Source organism: Pongo pygmaeus, chromosome 4 (assembly GCF_028885625.2).
Source record: "Pongo pygmaeus isolate AG05252 chromosome 4, NHGRI_mPonPyg2-v2.0_pri, whole genome shotgun sequence".
Taxonomy (NCBI): domain Eukaryota; kingdom Metazoa; phylum Chordata; class Mammalia; order Primates; family Hominidae; genus Pongo; species Pongo pygmaeus.
Window position 1 is genome coordinate 14,658,764 of NC_072377.2, and position 15,152 is coordinate 14,673,915.

General features: G+C 43.3%; 1 protein-coding gene across 8 annotated transcripts in view; it reads left to right on the forward strand.

Moving 5' to 3' along the window:
- The window catches only part of TRIO (trio Rho guanine nucleotide exchange factor), a 371,165-nt gene that overhangs the window by 141,191 nt on the left and 214,822 nt on the right, over window positions 1–15,152 (forward strand). For all 8 annotated transcript variants that reach the window (XM_063664670.1, XM_054489144.2, XM_054489145.2 and 5 more), the window contains exons 4-7: window positions 1,986–2,178; window positions 5,854–6,366; window positions 8,147–8,269; window positions 12,204–12,395. In XM_063664670.1, coding sequence (XP_063520740.1) covers window positions 1,986–2,178; window positions 5,854–6,366; window positions 8,147–8,269; window positions 12,204–12,395 — 1,021 coding nt within the window. The remainder of the gene's footprint in view (window positions 1–1,985; window positions 2,179–5,853; window positions 6,367–8,146; window positions 8,270–12,203; window positions 12,396–15,152) is intronic.

Here is a 15,152-nt window from a genome sequence, read left to right on the forward strand (position 1 = left end):
GGCTTCCTTTGCAGAGCTCTTGGCCTCCAGGCACCTGCCTCTTCCTGCTTAGGCTGCCCTTACCCCAGTGCCTCCGGGGCCCTGGAGTTTCTGTGGAATGGAATCTCGCAGGATTGCAAACCCCCTTAGAGCCCAAGGAAGTCTAGAAGGCTTAATTTCCATGACAGGAGACTTTAGGAGACGTTTCTGGGAGTCCCATTTGCCTCTAGGTTTCATGAAGGAGATCAGAAAACAAGTGATGTTTCTGCCTGTGATGTTACCTGGATTGTAACCCAGGACCTAATTGGGATGTGGAGGAGAAGTGATGGCATGAAGAGTATTTGAACTCATTTCAATTTACATCCCTATGGGATAGTTATTAGAAGTTCATCACATCATTCCTAATCAGTTTTCAGCATTTGGGTGATAAACTAGGCTGCTGATCTGTTTTCTCCTGGCTTTAAACACTGTGCTCCTCTGACTGTGAGCCGCCCTCTGATTGGGTCCTGCTGCTGGGCCCTAACCATACAGGCATTTTTTTGGGGTGTTTATGTGATACACCCTCTTATTGATGTAGATGTCATATGTACTTTGCATTTGTAAAATGTGGAAAGCTGGTTAGTCTGATAGTCTGAATCAAGATACAGAAGGGAATGGGGTGTGTGAGTGTGAGTTAGTGGGGAGGGGGAAGGAAGGCAGGGTTAGGGGAGTGAGCCTATGTAAGAGCATGAAATTGGTTTTAATTTTGAATTAATTTTATTTGCGTTACTTAATGATAGCAATTAGTTTTCCAGGTTTTTAATCTAGACTAGTTTTTTGGGGGGGTAATTATCCAAAGCAGAAAAATGTCAAATGTCTTTTCTACCCTAAGGTACATTTATGTTTGGGGAAAACCACATATGCATATTGAGTACCATAAGGTCATAGGTATATTTCCAAGAAAGACCTTGTAGGCAGTCGTTACCTGGTTACTGTCTGGTGCAGGCATCAGCAGCCTGCATGGACTCTCAGAGACCCCTGTGTAACAGTGAGGGTTGCAGTTGTTCCTTAGTGTAGGGCCATTCGGAAGCTTCTATCACTGAAGTTGTAACCAAGTGAGATTAAGTATTTTTTTAACCTGTGTTTAAGGTCACCTTGACTCTTGTTGCTCATTTTTTATTGCAGATTTGCATTGTATGTGTTTCCCATGTAGCCAGTGGTTGAGATTTAATAAAATTAGAAGCTGGCACTTTTTTTTTTTTAAGTGCAGTAATGTGGAGAGGAAGAATATAGTGACTCCCAGCACTGCCTTGATGTGTGTCAGAGGTCAGCAGTGTTAGCCAGCGTTGCTACCAGATAAACGCTTAGTACAGTTGTGGAACTAGATTAAAACCACAGAGTCTGCCAGAAGGGTGCCAAGAACTCCCAGGGACGGGTGGATGGTATGGAAAACCACTGAGATAGCTTCAGGGCCAGGGATAGGGTAAAGGGAATAAAATGGAACATAAGAAAGCTCTCATCATTGCCAGCCACGCTAGTGGGGAGTCATTTTCAGCACCTGGGGTGCTGGGAGTCCTGGAGTAACTGCCGTCCACAGGTCTCAGACTGTCCCCAGTCAGGGTTTTGCAGGCTGTCAGGGTTTTGTACCCGCCCGATGCTCCCTGGAGACCTTTGCTCGAAGGAGTGACTGGAGGAGTTCATGTAATCAGTTAATGCACCAAAGTCAAGAGAAATGGGCATGGTGACCGTTGTTTTCCTGAAAAGAAGATGAGATGCAAAACCATTAATACAAAATTGAAATCTTAACAGGTTTTGCAGGTTGAACATGAAGCGTGTGTAGCCTGGGTCACTTCCTTTATGGTACAAGGGAGGGACGAGAAGGAGCTGAGCACAGTGTGCTCCTTCCCCTGCCTCCACACGTGTCTGGCAGGGGAGGGAAGCTGGGTCTGTGGCACCCAGTGGGACTCTGACCAGACAGAGTGGCAAGAGATGTAACCCGTCTTCAGCCATGTTTTCTTTCTCTGCAGCGAGGAGGTCTGCAAGCGTGGCTTCACGGTGATCGTGGACATGCGTGGGTCCAAATGGGACTCCATCAAGCCCCTGCTAAAGATCCTGCAGGAGTCCTTCCCTTGCTGCATCCATGTGGCCCTGATCATCAAGCCAGACAACTTCTGGCAGAAACAGAGGACTAATTTTGGCAGTTCTAAATTTGAATTTGAGGTAACTTCCCCTGTGTGGCTAGACCCACTAAACAAGTTGGTGTGGTTTACTAAAAGCTATTGAGGCTAATGAGAGATTTTTTTTTTTTAAACCACATATTAAACAGGAGCTGCATATCTTATGAACATGTGATATGTAAAATTAGTTATTGCATGAAATAACAGAGCTGCGTTCATTATCTGAGTGGATTGTTTTACCCACATGGGCTTAGGTTTCAGTTCCCTTGGGTTGGGTGATGGGCTGTTGAGTTGTGAGGCCTTGGCAGAGAAGCTTGCTGGCTGCCTTGTATTTCACTTGACAAACAGCTTTACCAGGCAGCACTGTGGCTTTGCACAGTGACAGATTCATTCTCCTTGCCTCAGCCCTGGAGATGAGGGAATGTTAGGGAGAAGTGCCCAACTTCAGAGTCCCTAAGTTTCATCCTGTCATGGATAATGGAGAGAATGCATGTATTAGGCCTTTGATTTCTGAAAATGGAGATAGTGTGTTAAAAACTGTGCAGAGTCCTGAATTCAGTTAGGCATGGAAGATTGCTGTCTTTCAGTGGTAAAAACAAAACAAAACCCTCAGCCCACTCATTATTTTTCCTTCCTACTGTAACCTCCTCTCCTTAAGCTACCAAGGTTCTGACAAGGCCTTTGGTGCAGTTAGTATAATGAGATGATTATGGGAGGAAAGTGTTCCCGCCAGCATGAGACTTGATTCTTGCTCTATTTGGAATAAGATTTTAGTATTTTCTAATAAGAAATACTTTTTGGTTGAATAGATCGCTTCCTCTGGCAAATCTGCTCAAACGTTAGGTTTCAGTGGATGTATTCATGTATTTTAAGGTAAACAGCAATAATATTAAACATCAGACAGTGTTAATACTTAATCTTTGTTATAATGCTGTACTTTTCAAAGTGTTTGCACGGGTGTATTACTTGGATTTTTAAATTCTTTCCATAGTACTCATTTTTTCTATCTGAAATCTGAACTTAGTTTTAAATTTGAAACTACTCAGGTTTACTACACTCCATCAGAAAGATGAACCCAGGAAGCCTCCTTTATCTTCATAGAGAATAGGAAGTAATTTTGGAGGACAGTTTATTGGGTGTTAATTATTTTCTTGATGCAGAATTGAAAGTGCATTGTATTTAATTATAAGTGTTTTAAGTAAAAATAATGGTCTCGCAATACAATTCATACAGGTTTTTCCAGTTCGGTTTTGATCTCTCCCTCAGGGCTCTTAAAGGCACCAGTTTTTCTATGGAACTTGTTACATTGTTACCAGCCTCTCTCTCTCCGCCAGTGATTGCCTCTGTGGAGATTATTAAAAGTCCAGCAGGGCCGGGCTTGGTGGCTCACGCCTGTAATCCCAGCACTTTGGGAGGCCGAGGCAGGCGGATCACGATATCAGGAGATTGAGCCCATCCTGGCTAACATGGTGAAACCCCATCTCTACTAAAATATAAAAAATCAGCCGGGCGTGGTGGTGGGCACCTGTAGTCCCAGCTACTTGGGAGGCTAAGGCAGGAGAATGGCGTGAACCCGGGAGGCAGAGCTTGCAGTGAGCCGAGATTGTGCCACTGCACTCCAGCCTGGGCAACAGAGTGAGATTCTGTCTCAAAAAAAAAAAAAGTCCAGCAAACAAGAGAGGAATGTGCCTATGGTAGGATTGTAGGCATAAGTGCTGGATCAGGAGTCATCCTTCTTTCTAGCTCTGCTGCCTTCTGCTGTTTCTTTTGCCAGTCAGCACGCCAGACCAGCCCTTCTTGTTTTCTCTTTTGGTTCTAGGTCACAACTCTTTCTCCTTCACCTTTGTCTTTGCATTTAATCATCCCCCTCCATGTTTTCCTTGAGGCATATTAATATTAATCTGCTTCACATCATGATAAGGTGAGGTTAAGATTTCTTGCCGAGGCCAAGCACAGTGGCTCATGCCTGTACTCCCAGCAATTTGAGATTCTAAGGGAGGAGGACTGCTTGAGGCTGGGAGTTCGAGCCCAGCCTGAGAAACTTAGCAAGAGCCTGTCTCTATATTTTGTTTTAAAAATTAGCCAGGTGTGGCCAGGCGCGGTGGCTCACGCCTGTAATCCCAGCACTTTGGAAGGCCGAGGTGGGCAGATCACAAGGTCAGGAGTTCGAGACAACCTGGCCAACATGGTGAAACTCCATCTCTACTAAAAATACAAAAATTAGCTGAGCGTGGTGGCAGTCACCTGTAATCCCAGCTACTCGGGAGGCTGAGGCAGGAGAATTGCTTGAAATCAGAAGGCGTAGGTTGCAGTGAGCTGAGGTTGCACCACTGCACTCCAGCATGGGCAACAAGAGCAAAACTCTGTCTCAAAAAAAAAAAAAAAAAAAAATCACCAGGTGTGGTGGCACACCTGTAATTCCAGCTACTCGAGAGGCTTAAGATGGGAGGATGGCTTGAGCCCAGGAATTTAAGCTTACAGTGTGCAGTGATCGCCACACTCTACTCCAGTCTGGAAGACAGAGCATGACCCTTTTTTACTTTTTTTTTAAAAAAAGGCCGTGTACGATGTCTCATGCCTGTAATACCAGCACTTTGGGAGGCTGAAGTGGGTGGATCATTTGAGGTCAGGAATTTGAAACCAGCGTGACCAACATGGTGAAACCCTGTCTCTACTAAAAATACAAAAGAATTAGCCTGGCATGGTGGTGGGCACCTGTAGTCCCAGCCACTCGGGAGGCTGAGGCAGGAGATCACTTGAACCTGGGAGGCGGAGGTTGCAGTGAGCTGAGATCGCGCCACTGCACTCCAGCGTGGGTGACAGAGCAAGACTCCATCTCAAATAATAATAATAATAATAATAATAATAATAAATATAAAAATTTCTTGCTTAGACTGTAATTGACTAAAACTTTGTCACTGTTAAATTGCAATGTAGTACAGATTATATACAACTCTAGGACTGTTAAGAATCACAGCAGATTATTGCAATGAATAAAACGTTGCCTCTGTCCTTAGCTCTGTCAAATGAGCCTCTGCCAGCTTTCTTGCCAACTCTTGAATATTTTCTAAATTTTTATAAACTCATTCATATCCCATCATCTGTTGTTTGATGGGCAGTGGGGTTAGGCTTAGGCAAGATGAATGATAGGGTGGTCTCGTTGGAGCAGCATTCATCGTTTAATAGGCAGCCCACACGTAATTGAATTTAGAGTGACGTTACACTTAAAAGGGTTTTGATGCCTGTGAGCAAGACGTTTGTGTAATAGCAAGTAGTAGAAAACCTCCACAGAGTTTCTGGCATGGATGAAAAAGAATGGGGAGAAGAATGCATTGATGTAAGTGAAATTTCTGAATTGTTTGCTCTGAACTTGCAATTTAACCTGTTTCCTAGTTTAATGTGTCTGTTATAGTGGGTTAATCTCCATCTTCTTGGAAAGAAATCTCATTTCTGTAGCTCTCATGAAATACACGATTCTACAATTTTAGGTATTCCAGCTGACATATATGTGTTGCTATAATGGATTTGTCTTTCATTGTACTGATAATGCTTCTTTCATCTACATTTATTTTTATGGGGCCAGAACCAGGTATGTTATGTTTTCTATAAATAGATTACTTTAACTTTGAAAACCTGTGACTGAGCATTGCAAATTGCATTATGTTAAAACTATATAAAATTGGTTCATCTTCTCATACGTGATTTTTTTTCCCTTAAGACAAATATGGTCTCTTTAGAAGGCCTTACCAAAGTAGTTGATCCTTCTCAGCTAACTCCTGAGTTTGATGGCTGCCTGGAATACAACCACGAAGAATGGATTGAAATCAGAGTTGCTTTTGAAGACTACATTAGCAATGCCACCCACATGCTGTCTCGGCTGGAGGAACTTCAGGACATCCTAGCTAAGAAGGAGCTGCCTCAGGATTTAGAGGGGGCTCGGAATATGATCGAGGAACATTCTCAGCTGAAGAAGAAGGTGATTAAGGCCCCCATCGAGGACCTGGATTTGGAGGGACAGAAGCTGCTTCAGAGGATACAGAGCAGTGAAAGCTTTCCCAAAAAGAACTCAGGCTCAGGCAATGCAGACCTGCAGAACCTCTTGCCCAAGGTGTCCACCATGCTGGATCGGCTGCACTCGACACGGCAGCATCTGCACCAGATGTGGCATGTGAGGAAGCTGAAGCTGGACCAGTGCTTCCAGCTGAGGCTGTTTGAACAGGATGCTGAGAAGGTAAAGACGGGGGAGGCTAATGCCTCAGTGGACATGGGGGAAGCCAGCGCTGGTGGGTTCGGGTGGAAGGAAAGAGAAAAGGTGGAGAATGGTAAGGCTATACTCACCATGTGTGCTCTAAACCAGCAAGAGTCATTTCAGAAATGGCACTGAAATCTGTTTTCCAGTTTTACTCGTTGTGCAATACAGTGCTGTTTTAGAAAATTTGAGTTCAAATTACTTATGCTTTGGTCTAGGATGCCTGTAAGATAGGAATGATATTTTCACTTAAAAGAGTGAACATTTCAGCCATGCTCATGCCTGTAATCCCAGCCCTTTGGGAGGCCGAGGTGGGCTGATCACCTGAGGTCAGGAGATTGAGACCAGTCTGGCCAAGATAGTGGAACCCCGTCTCTACTAAAAATACAAAAATTAGCCGGGTGTGGTGGCACGCGCCTGTAATCCCAGCTACTCGGGAGGCTGAGGCAGGAGAATTGCTTGAACCCATGAGGCAGAGGTTGCAGTGAGCCAAGATTGTGCCATTGCACTCCAGCCTGGGCGACAGAGTGAGACTCCGTCTTAAAAAAAAAAAAGAAAGAAAGTGAAAATTTCACAGGGTTATGTTATTGACAAAACACCATTCCAATCTATTGAGTATGTTTTTTAAAATCAAGACGAGTAATGTGTTAAAAGTAACAGTTTCTGGGTAATATAGTCGGTAATCACCTGTAGTCTCATGTTTTATTCTTATGCACCAGGCAGAGCAGCTGGTCAAAGTGAATCCTTATCAATTACTGGCTAATTGAATCTTAGCAATGTGGAAACTGGGCACTTACCCGTAGGTATGTGTTGCAAGCCATGAACATGGGTGAATTAATCATTGAGTTTTATTTGAGCTCATTGAATTTTATATAACATGGACAGGAGAATATTTGGTAAAGTAAAAAGCCACATTAGAATTCTTGGATGTAAAAGACTTTTCAAAAGGTGATAATCCAGTGTTTTTATTACTAAAGCTTTTAACGTACCTGTCAGTGTTCTTTTGTTTTAAGTAGCGCCTTGTCTAAGAGACTGGAATACCTTCTTTTCAGTTACTAGAAGACCAGGTTACTGTCACTGGGATTCTGGTTCAAGTCTTGGTAGCAATGCTAATTGATGATAGTCATCTATATTTTCTTAAATGTTTTCATTGCAAATGTCTCAATTGACATCCTTGTCCAAGTAACATCTATATTGAACCTTAAGGGGGACATCATTGTTAGTTTTTCCCACCTTTTTTATTTTTATAGTAAATTTTATGTTTTTACAATCTGCACAGGTGTCTGTGTACTTCTTGATCAAACAGTGGAATCTTTTAGTCATTGATATTTCTGTCAGTAACCTGTGGGCACAGCAGAACCCATCCAGAGACCCATAAGTTCCTAATTTCACCCTAACGGGTCTTTAATTGAAGCTCACTATGGCAAATTAAGTAGTTCAGCGTGGCAGGGAGACTGGGCTGAGAGTCAGAGGATCAGAGTTTTTAATCAGCCTGGGGGATTAGAGTAACTCTCTTTACTTATCTGCTTCTTAATTCCTTCTCTGTAAGAGGAACACATCAGATAAGATTTTCTGGTAGGTCCTGCAAGTTCAGAACTGCTGACTTGTTCTTCGAAGTAAAGACTCTTCTGAGAGAGTCAGACAGCGCTTGAAGTTGTCCAAGGAAGGAAGTTGCACTTTCTTGGTACTGCCCCATCTGTGGGCCTGTGTCAGCAATTTCTCTTTCTGGAGTGATTGCAGGTTGTCTTTTTCCTTCCGGTAGATGTTTGACTGGATCACACACAACAAAGGCCTGTTTCTAAACAGCTACACGGAGATTGGAACCAGCCACCCTCATGCCATGGAGCTTCAGACGCAGCACAATCACTTTGCCATGAACTGTATGGTAAGACACTCGGAACAGCTGGACCCTGGCATGTGACAGTGTTTTAGCAAATGGGAGGCATTTGGCAAATTGTGTGCTGGGGCTTTCAAGGAGCCCTCAGAGTGGCTGTTGATTGTAGCAGCTGACCTTCACATGGAGGGTGTTCCCTAGGGTTCCATTGTCTCAGTATCCCACATTTTAAGTTTTAAACAAAAATGAAAACAGGCAAACAGACGAAGCAGTGAAACTTGAACCAATGACTTGGCTAGTTCAGCACAGACACTTGGGATGCCGGCTTCTGTGCTCCGCCTCATAGGAACCCACGGGGGCCCCAGCAAAGCTGCTGGGAGGCACAGTGAGTCCCCCGGACAGAGCGCTGTCAGTTTGCTGGCTGCCGTTCATGACAGCAAAAGGAGCAAGCCCGCTGCTGACCTCAGGGCACTCGCTGGTTCTCCTGAGGCATGAGATTTCCTTCCGAGCTGAGCTGGAGGACTGGGGTCTGGCCCTCAGCCTTGCCTGGGATCCCCTGGCCCTCTTTAAGGTTGTTGCATCTACTACCCTTGGCTGTCGTGACTCCGTCAGGGTCTTAGAGGCCAGATAGGGGGCGACTGTAGGACTACATCACAGAAACCAAAACCAAACCAAAACACTGAATTTTGAGTAGCACTTCTGTTACAGTTTTATAGTTAATGTTACTAAAACTGTATGTTCTATAGGACATTTGCTTGTCTCTGTAGTCTGCGAAGCTTCTAGAAATTTCCTCTTCAGGGACGAGGAGTTTTGGTTTGGACTTTAAGCCAGCCTTGTGAGGACTATCCACTCTTAAACCTTGTAACATTTGTTGTAGAGCATTAAAGCAATATGAACCAGCCTGGGCAACACAGCAAGACCCCATCTCTGAAAAAAAAAATTGAAAAATTAGCCAAGTGTGGTGGTGCACACCTGTAGTCCCAGCTATTTGGGAGGCTGAGGCTGGAGGATTGCTTGAGCCCAGGAGTTGCAGGCAACAGTGAGTTATGATCACGCCACTGCATTCCAGCTTGGGTGACAGAGCAAGACTTTGTCTCAAAAACAAAAATACAAATAAAGCAATATAAAGACAGGGTTTTTGTTTAAGTTAATTCAGTAAGATGCCATTTAATTAAAATATAATCAACTAGGTGCTACAATTTAGGTAGTTTCAAAGATAAGATTTTGCCATATAATTTTTAGTAATAAATGCCATCAAAGTTTTACATCTGTTCTAGAATTTAAAGTAAGAGAATTTCTGGTTCGAATCGTCAAACCTGGGCATAGATAAAAATTTGTTTGTAAAAAATTACTGTCAGTTTTTTTAGAATTTTCTGAAACTTTTGGCAAGAGACCATTCAGTCTGCTAGGCCACATACTTTAAAAACTAGAAATACTAAAATATGTGCTAGAAATGAACTGAAAAATATATTCTCTCTTCCCCCTTTCTTCAGCATTATTAGTGGCAGATTTAGGACTCAAGGGAATAGGAACTGTAGTGTAGAAGACAGGAAAATGGGTTGTGGACGTAGAGGCTTTTAATTCTGACTTTCTTATTTGCCTTGTGACCTTGGGAAGGCTGTTTTACCTCTTCGAGCCTCAGCTTCCTAATCTGTAAACGGGGGGTAATACCTGCCTTCCATGGTATTACATGTATATGTAAAATACAAAACATACTGCTTGACACGTAGTACGTACTGTATAAATGTTAATTCTTACCAGTGATGTTATCAATATAATTAAAGATGCAGTTAAAGCAGGTAAGAAACTTAAAAGTATGAGTTACAGCTATTTTTTGGAGGGGGCGGGGGTTCGAATATATTTTCTAATTTTCTACAATATACTTCTGTTACTTTTCTAAGTTAAACTTGTAATACAACGCATGTGGGTAGCTCGGTGCCATGAAGGTGATGCCTGCTGGGGAGCTTTCTGGACCAGGCCTGCTCCTTGTGTTGAATACCTCCATGAATCCCTAGTATCTGTGGCATTTAATAATGCAGGGCAAGGGTATTTAACCTTCAGCCCCTTCTGCTTGCTATAGTGTTTTGAACAATTTCTGACAAAATAAGGATACCAAATACCAATATGCCAAGTTAACAGCTTTTAAAGAAAGCATATTAAGGTATACCAACAATTGTGCACGTTCTACTATAACAGATATTTGTAAAAATGATGATGATAAGCCTGTAGGTGTAGGTACTTTTAATTTAGGGAATTGCACATCACCATGTTTGTGTCCAGGCTGCAGATTTAGGCTGTATGCCACCATACTCCTTCATGTGTGCTAGAAGTGATGGAGAGATGGAAAAAGCATCATACATAGACTAGTAAAATCTGTTTTTATATAAAAGTAATACAGGAAGCTGTTACAATCTAGGAATGGGTGAGTATGATCAGTGGTTGTCACAATAGAGCCATCCAAAGGGACATCTCTTCTCCATATCCTAACAGAGCGCATCTTGTGCTTTTCCTAACAGACCTGTCGGACTGGCTTTTTCTCTTTTAAGGATATAAAGAAAGCAAAATTAGCAAGTCTAGTTTCTTGTCACTTTACTAGGAGGGAGGAAAAGAGAGAAAGAATGCACTTGGGAATGGGAGGCCTTGCTTTTAATTTACCAGATGCCAGTTAGAGCGTTAATGCCCCACGAGCCAGAGAGGTCACCTCACTGAGCATGGCTTGACTGTTGCAGCCTCTTTCTGTGACTCCAGACATGCGATGTCTGTTAGCTGATTCTAGCCTTCAGATGCAGCCCGGAGATGTAACCCTGAGGCTGGAGTCCTGTGGCTCTAATCCCAGACAGAGGCAACTCCACCAAGTTCTGGTTTGGGTCAGAAATAGAGGGAAAGGATGAATAAAAGAAGATACAAAGAAAGAATGAACAAGTGAGTTCTTTTAGCTGCTTACTTGGGTGGACTGCAGGCAGCAAGGGACAGGAAGGAGGCTGTTGTGGGGTCCCTGTTCGAGGCAGTGGGAGATTGGCTCAGAGGGGTTGTGTGGGAAGCGAGAGAAGGGGGAAAAACATAGAGGAGTTTGGACAGATCAGGAAATCAGATTGGGGCAACATGGAGAGGAGCCAAAGAGGTATCTACGATTTTGGGGGACCCATGGGGAGGAGTGGTGTGGTAACAGTGAAAAAAATTAAAAATACATGAACAACAGCAACTTCGGATTTGCTGAAGGTCTGAATCCCACACCACACCATACGATGCGATACTGAGCCTTAAAGAACTTTGGAGGTAGAAAGGGAAACTCCATGTGAGAGCTTCTTCTGCAAAAAGGGTGGGTTTTTAAAAATCCCTATTTTTGCAATAAACTGATAGACTAGAAGATAGGAATTTTGACAGAGTAGAAAAGCTTTATTTAAAATTTGAGCATAGCATTGTTGTGTTTTTACTGCAATTCATATTCCTGGGAGAAGGTGGATCTATTTACAGAATATTTTCTGTTGGCACCAAAAAATGACTTGGGCATATGTAGAAAGGAGAGCTTGCTTTCACACAAATAGCCTTTGGTTGCTAGGTACATGTTTTGGGTTTCTGGGTTCTGGTTAAAAACCGGAGCGCTGGGTCCCTCAGTTCTCCATGACTGCCTGGCAGCAGGCTTGCCATCTGGACCCTGTTCAGTATTTGAAGCCAAAAAGTGAGTAATAGTATATTTGTGTGCACCCACTTGTGTATTTGATTGCTTTGTGCTGAACAATTATGCCTTTCAGCTAGTTGATTTGTAATTTTACAGGTTTAAAAATAGAAATGGAAACCCATACTTCAAGTTTATGGAAATCTAGAGAGCAAATATGTATAATATTATATATATCAGGTGATGCTCCTGGGAGAGATGTGATCACTGGTAGAAGCTGTGTTTCAGCAGGTGGTATCTGGGCTTCTTAGAAGGGAACCTCCTATTTGCTGTCCCCTGAGGAGCCCTCTTTTCCTGCCCACTTCCCAGAACGTGTATGTAAATATAAACCGCATCATGTCGGTGGCCAATCGCCTGGTGGAGTCTGGCCACTATGCCTCGCAGCAGATCAGGCAGATCGCGAGTCAGCTGGAGCAGGAGTGGAAGGCGTTTGCGGCAGCCCTGGATGAGCGGAGCACCTTGCTGGACATGTCCTCCATTTTCCACCAGAAGGCCGAAAAGGTCAGTGCCTCGAACCCCCAGCCCACAAGGTGGTAACCAGAATAGTTCTTCCTCCATGAATATTGGTGTGTGTGCAAACACTCTTGTGTAGCACATACTGTGAACTCCGCATGTGAGCTCTGAAGTCACTCGGCCCTGAGCTTAAATTCCAGCTCTCTTAGTCCTTGCTGCGTAACCTTAGGCAAGTGACTTAGCCTCTCTGTTTTGTTTTTTCACTTGTAAAGTAGAAATAAAAGTACCTGCTTGAGTGGACTGTTGATGTAAATGTGATGCTAGGTGCCCCACACAGTGCCCGGCACAGTAAGCACTAAGAAGTGGCAGCTGCTCTTCTCTTCCCCTCCTCTGCTGGCTCCTTTTTTCCTCTAATTCCTTGTTGATAGTGCTTTATTACTCCAATTGGGATGCTTTGGTAGCAAGGAACAGAACGCCCATCAGTGGTGCAGATGTCAAGGGTTTAGTTTTCTCACAAACTGCGAAGTTCTAAGGTGAAGGCACCTCTAGCTGCACGGCTATGGAGGGGTGGTGTCTGCTGCCCTCAGGCTTGCTGGGCCTCCCCTCATAGTCGGGGCAGCACACCTCAGCTCCTCCTCAGCCACAGTGCTCACCCTCCGCAGGGATGGCTGTAGCTGTCTTTGCCTGCCACTTTATAAGGGAAACATTATTTCCAGAGGCCCCGCCCCCAGCACACTTCTCCTCAGTTCCCATTGGCTAGTCTTGGGGTGCACATCCATGCCTTGCTGCAAGGGGTAGGGGAAAGGGTGGATCTGGTGTTTAGCCTCCTTAGGGAGGTGCTGCCAGCAAGGGTGAGGGAGGAAAATGGCTTTTTTGGGTACACAGTTGACAGTGTCTTTCATAATTATAAGCTTAGCTACATGGCATCTGACTTTGGCTTCATTTGTTGACAGATGTGCTGTGTCAAAATTTCTAGTTTAAGAAGTAATGGGTAATATACACCCCCAACACTCCCCATACCTCCATTTAAGCAAACTTGCTTAAACAAACGCTCTGAAAGTAGCAAAATGAAAGGGATTTGCTCATGACTCAGACTTTATTATTGGAAGGTGAGCAGCACAGTGAATACCTTTTCAGGATGTGGAGAAACGGCATAGGAACTTTTAACACCAAGAAGACACATATATGGGGAAGAGGAAAGCGGTTGCTTAATTTAAGAGGGAAAAATATCAGTATATCTTCCTCAGGGTTAATTTTTGGGGGAAAGACTGGATTCAGGGATTTGCACGGATGCTTCTTAAAAAGGAAATAGTATCTCTTTAATGTAGAAACAGTCTCTGTTGAAGAGTGAAGAAGTCAATAAAGGAAGATAGAGGCCCCAACTTGCCTAGGATTTTGGCAGGCAGTCAGAATGTTGCACAAGACACTAATCACCAGTGATCTCAACTCTAGAAACCTTTAAAGTATAAAGCAAGAGAGGAAGCTGAGTGATTTATAAAGAGAAACAAACCTTCATAGTACCATGTAAAAGCTGAGAGTTTCAATGGTAAGGATTTTTCTATTTTCTAACTTTTTGCATTTGACTAATTTTGTGATAAGAGATAGACAAAAGCCCACACACAAAAACAACTTTTTAAAGTAACAGGAACTCCTTCAGCGTAAATAGAACCATCTTCATGACCCTGTAGCCATCTCTGATCCTTATCGTTGTACAAAGTAGCAATACACTTGATCATTTGGCAGTAAGATGATATGAATGAATTTGAAGCAGGACAAGCTGCGTGGGTGAATGTGAGGCTGAAGCATAGCACACAGAGAACATCTTTCATAAACTTGATGAGATTCAGAATTGTAAATAAACCCAGAGATTAATCGCCACTGTGACCTGCCTGAAAATAATCTAGAAACATAGGTGTCATGGGGCATTTTCCTTCCAGTGTTTTATTATAAAAAATTTTAAACATACAGCAAAATTGAAAGAGCCTGGGGTATTCTCATCTGGATGAAATGAATGAGTGTAATTTATGGATTTGAAGGAAATGAAACTAGGTGAACACATTATTGAACAGAATTTCATGGGACCCTGCATGAACTGTGAGGGCGCCTGAGGTCTCAGTGCATGTACGGTGGCCAGAGAAGAAGCCAAATAGGAGCGAAGGGACAGTAGCCTAATGAAGAAGGGGCCCAGCGTGTATTCCAGACCTTAAGGAAGCAACAAGGCCTGCACGTAGACAACCGAAATGCACAGAGGGGAGATTAGGACGTCTTCAGAAAGACAGTTCTTACTTGCAAGTAAAAATGTATTGTGTCTCATCCCCCTCACTGAAGAAAAGTAAGATCCTTGAAATTCTGATGCTCCTCACCAAAGTAGTTTTCTTTTCCCAAGAGAGCAATCCCAAGACTAGGTCAGCGTTGTTCCCTCGTTTTAAATGATTTGACTTCTAGTTATGCTCAAGCTGTTTTCATAAACTCAGTCTGGAAAGGACCAAAAACTTGGACATCCTAAGTTAAGTTTCCATCATAGTCACCTCTTTGAATCACATTCAGAGTGTTCATGTGGAATTTAAATCTGATTAGAGAGACATAAGGCTCAAATATGTGACTCCATGGTTAATGAGCTTACTAACGGCAGTTGCCTTCTCTGTAAGGATTACAGCTCTTAGCTGCACCGTCCGGCCCTGCCCTTTCTCTCCATGGGTGGTGGTGTGCTGGCATGTGCTGTGGCTTTATAAACATAACTTTGAAGTTAAAGCTAGATGAGAATGATGTTTCGTAGATGCTATAACTTCCATAGATGTGTCAGCC